General features: G+C 37.9%; 1 protein-coding gene across 1 annotated transcript; it reads left to right on the top strand.

The window, feature by feature from the left end:
• Positions 1-1,553: 1,553 nt before the first annotated feature.
• On the top strand, positions 1,554-3,905 carry LOC111896673 (uncharacterized). Its single transcript, XM_023892639.3, has one exon. The coding sequence runs from the start codon at positions 1,756-1,758 to the stop codon at positions 2,965-2,967; it is 1,212 nt and encodes a 403-aa protein (XP_023748407.1). The 5' UTR covers positions 1,554-1,755; the 3' UTR covers positions 2,968-3,905.
• The last annotated feature ends 492 nt before the right edge of the window (positions 3,906-4,397 follow it).

Raw genomic sequence — 4,397 nt, 5'->3', positions numbered from 1 at the left:
AAATGTTAAGAATCATGTCTCCACCTGATGATAGGATGATTCTTTTCACAAAAATAACATTCGACATATGACATTAAATATGAAACAATATACAAAGGTGTGGGAAATCAAATGCAAGCAACATATACATGGGAAAAATAGAACTAGTACATTATAAGAAAGAAGATGCCAATAATAAGGTCCAAGGAACCAATGCACGCTTGGGGTAAAAGTTATGGACGAGACACATATATATGGTAGGTAATGTCATAAATGGAGCTAGCTACATCACCAACTTAATATTAAGCTCATATTCCTTCTTATTTGATTCATGTTTTTTTTTAAAAGAGTTAACTTTTTTAATTTGTTGCCTCAAGGGCCCAATCTTGGGTATTGCACGACCACATCTTACAGGATAGCGACATTTATTGTATGGATTCTAATTATGTTGCTGCCTTGGCTTCTCTTCGTAACAAGCTTCCAAACATTGACCTTAGCAGTTTTATTACTAAGGACACCCCCTAAATCCCATGATATGTTGGCGAGTGCCCTTTTTTAGTAAAATTGTCCAAGATATGGAAGTGCATCTCGACATGAAGGATTGGCAGAAAGCAGTTTTCCAGTGTTTACATGCACCACACGCTCAAGATTTTCTTCTAGCTATCCTTATAGATGAGCTTGTCCAACATCTGTTTCCTATGGAGTATCGCACTATCCTTAAATGTCAACTCATGATCACAATATTGTCAACTGACAAGATATGTTCGATGTGCCACAATATATGTTTGGACTCTTTTGGAGAGAATGTAATTCATTTTAAAGAACTCCCGGGGTTTAAATACAGACACAATATGGTCTGTGATGTTTTGTTTGACATATTTAAGTGTATCGGGGTTTCCGCCAAAAAAGAGGCTCCTGTGAATTTTTTGACTGACCCGACAGAAGGAAGGTCAACCCTTAGACCGGCCGACGTTCTGATTTTTGGATGGGTTGGAGGGAAATATGCATGTGTGGACCTTACAGGGCTATCCCCTCTCGTGGGACTGAGTGATGAGGTTTTCATGGCAGGACATGCTGTTTTAAAAGATGTTAAATGCAAGACCACCAAACATGAGAACTCGTGCATGAAAAATTAACATGTGTTCGTACCATTTGTATTTTATACGTTTGGTTTCCTTGCGTCGGATGCGGTAAAACTTCTTAATAGAGTACAACGGATCATGTATATCAATGTTCTATCCCTTACATCTATAGACTTAGTTTTCAAAATAATTGACTTTACCATATAAAAAAGATTTTATATTGGTTTATGTGGTAATACAAAAACGTTTTTCTATTATGATTTTTGTATTGGCTTATGTGGTAATAGAAATGTAAGGGAAAAAGACTTTAAATTTGATAATGAGATCGAGGTGTGTGTTGTTAAATGTTAAAGAAAACTTGCTTTGATGGTTAAATAATAAACAAATTTCAAAAACGAAAAAAAAAAATGAAAAAAGCAGAAGTAAGATCTAATGAAAAAAAGTGGGTCCCACCATTATGGCAGGCTACAAATACCCAACAATCCTTTACAATCGACCCATCATCCCCTTTCTTTCCTCTATTTTCACTTCACCATTATCACTTCGTAGTCTCTCTCTCTCTTCTCCGAAGCTAACACAACACCCAAACCCACAAACAAATTCTTTTTTTCATCTTTCGATCAAAGATTTCATTTTTTAAACTGGGATTCTTTTTCTTTCTTATATTACTGAAAGTCATTAAAGATCAAGAAAGATGGTGGATGTTGATCGGAGAATGACTGGCTTAAACCCTGCACATCTCGCTGGTCTCCGTCGCCTTTCCGCCAGAGCCGCCGCATCATCACCCTCAACCCCACTCCCAGCTCGTAACAGTCTCATCTCCTTCACTTCCCTCGCCGATAAAGTATTAACCCATCTCAAAAGCTCCGGTGTAATTGTTCAACATGGATTATCAGATAAGGAATTTGCGAGGGCTGAAGCCGAATTTGGGTTTGCATTTCCGCCGGACCTTAAAGCTGTTCTTTCAGCCGGTTTGCCGGTGGGTCCTGGTTTTCCAGATTGGCGGTCTACTGGATCAGCTCGACAACAGCTACGCGCCACCCTAGACCTACCAATCGCCGCCATCTCTTTTCACATCGCGAGGAACGCTTTATGGTCGAAGTCATGGGGTGTACGGCCGTCGGAGCCGGAAAAAGCCATGAAGATAGCGAGGAACGCTTTGAGACGGGCGCCGCTTCTTGTACCAGTTTTTAATCACTGCTACATTCCGTGTAATCCGTCGTTGGCCGGAAACCCCATTTTTTACGTCGATGAAAACCAGATTTTTTGCTGTGGATTTGATCTTTCGGATTTCTTCGACCGGGAAAAATCAACGTTGTTCACAAAGTCCGATTTACATAAAGTAATGAAACAGCGTTCTGTAAACGAAAAATCTACCGGAATGTTATCGAATATTTCTCGAAGGAGTCTAGACGCGGTTGCCGGAGGTAAAACTCCGAGATGGATCGAGTTTTGGAGCGACGCCGCCGTCGACCGCCGGAAGAGAAACTCAAACTCATACTCAAATTCATCTTCTTCATCATCCTCTTCCCCTGACAGATACTTTGAAATCCAAAGATCTGGAATCCCGAAATGGGTGGACACATATGTACAGGAGATCGGCTCTGTTTTAAAAGACGGTGGATGGGCTGATTCCGACGTGTCGGAGATCGTCGACGTTTCTTCTTCCGGCTTCTTCGACGGCGAGATGGTGTTACTAGACAACCAAGCCGTTCTCGACGCTCTTCTTCTTAAAGCAAATCGGTTATCGGAATCTCTCCAGAAAGCTGGATGGAGCTCCGAAGAGGTCTCCGACGCCTTCGGATTCGATTTCCGAAAGGTAAAAGAACGTAAACCGGCGAAGAAAATATCACCGGAGCTTGTGGAAAAGATCGGAAAACTTGCTGATTCTGTTTCAAAATTTTGACGGAGTCACCGCCGGAGTTACCGGTAACGGACAGAAAATTAGATTCTCCGTTTTTTTTTTTTTTTTTTTTTTTTTTTTTTTTAAATATACATTAATGCGAAATGTATAATAAATTTCGTATAAAGAAAAAAAAATTATTACTGTGTACTACTAATTTTTTAATTGTTCAATCCACCCATACTTACTATGTCATTATACGTGAAATAAAATATAGATATCAAATAAATCGTACTTGTACTTTACTACTTATTTTAAGTAACGCTCTTTATAATCAAATTTTCTGTCTTTCAAACATTAATGTAATAATGACTTTTGTATATAATATACGCATTATAATTTATTATTGTTTTGCTATTTATTAGTGACAATAATTTATGCCAAGAAGGAAGTCGTAATGCGTGAATATGTGATATAAATTTGTTTAAAAATTTAATAAAATATTGAAATATATTTATACTAATGAAGGAATGCACGTGTGGGGGGCCTTTTCTTGAACGAAAAGACGTTATTGGGTTTCTTCCAACGTATGGAAATCGAAAAAAGCAAACAGTGGGAACAACCGCAACGATGTCGTTTAATTATGATGTTGCTTTGGAACCTGTGACATTTTGACGGAAAAAGCAAAGTGTGATCTTGGGGGTGGGTTGTGTGTTTACACTTAATGCACACCTCAACTCTTTGCTTTTTTTAACTTATAACCACTTAAATTAAATTTGCTTTATTTGTTGTTGTTTGTGTGTTGTGTGTAAGGGGTAGGGGACCTTATTTCAGGTGGTGTGTGTGCTATTGAAAAAGTTCATTGTTTGGGCAGTTTAACTTTGAAAATCGGAAAACAATCTATTTGGGTCTACTTGGGACCATGTAATCTTTCTCGATGACAAACAATGTGGTTTTGTAGCCAAGTTTTTACTTGAAATGAATTGTTCAATTCAATGATCTTTGAGTTGTCACATATCTCTAAAGTACATAGTGCTCACCTTTTTATAATATTATATGAGATGTAAATCAAGTATATAACAGTGTCATGATGTGTTATAAATGATAATACAAATATGATGGGAGCCCATCCATCATAAAATGTTCACTCATATACATATGATAGTCCTTGAGTTATGTTAGACTCGGTGAAAACACGAGAGAAAGCCCCTTTAAAAATAGGTTTAGATAAGAAAAAACTTCCTAAGTATCATATACTATGTTATTGACGAATAATAAAATGAAAAGCATTAGAAAAAGAGGCCTACCAGGAATCAAACTAAGGTAAGAGGGTCTCCTAAAAGCCTGTGTACTCTATCCAATTCATCAAAGATTATACAAAAGAGCTTGAGGTAAAAGTGTAGCTTAGGAAGAGTCCAACACGGTCAAGGATTATACAAAAGAGGTTGAGGTAAAAGTGTAGCTCAGAAGAGTCGAACACGGTAGTTGTATTG

The sequence above is a fragment of the Lactuca sativa genome, chromosome 4 (genome assembly GCF_002870075.4).
Source record: "Lactuca sativa cultivar Salinas chromosome 4, Lsat_Salinas_v11, whole genome shotgun sequence".
In the NCBI taxonomy this organism is placed as follows: domain Eukaryota; kingdom Viridiplantae; phylum Streptophyta; class Magnoliopsida; order Asterales; family Asteraceae; genus Lactuca; species Lactuca sativa.
The sequence above is the reverse complement of the archived record's forward strand: the minus strand, read 5'-3'. Positions and strand labels throughout refer to the sequence as shown.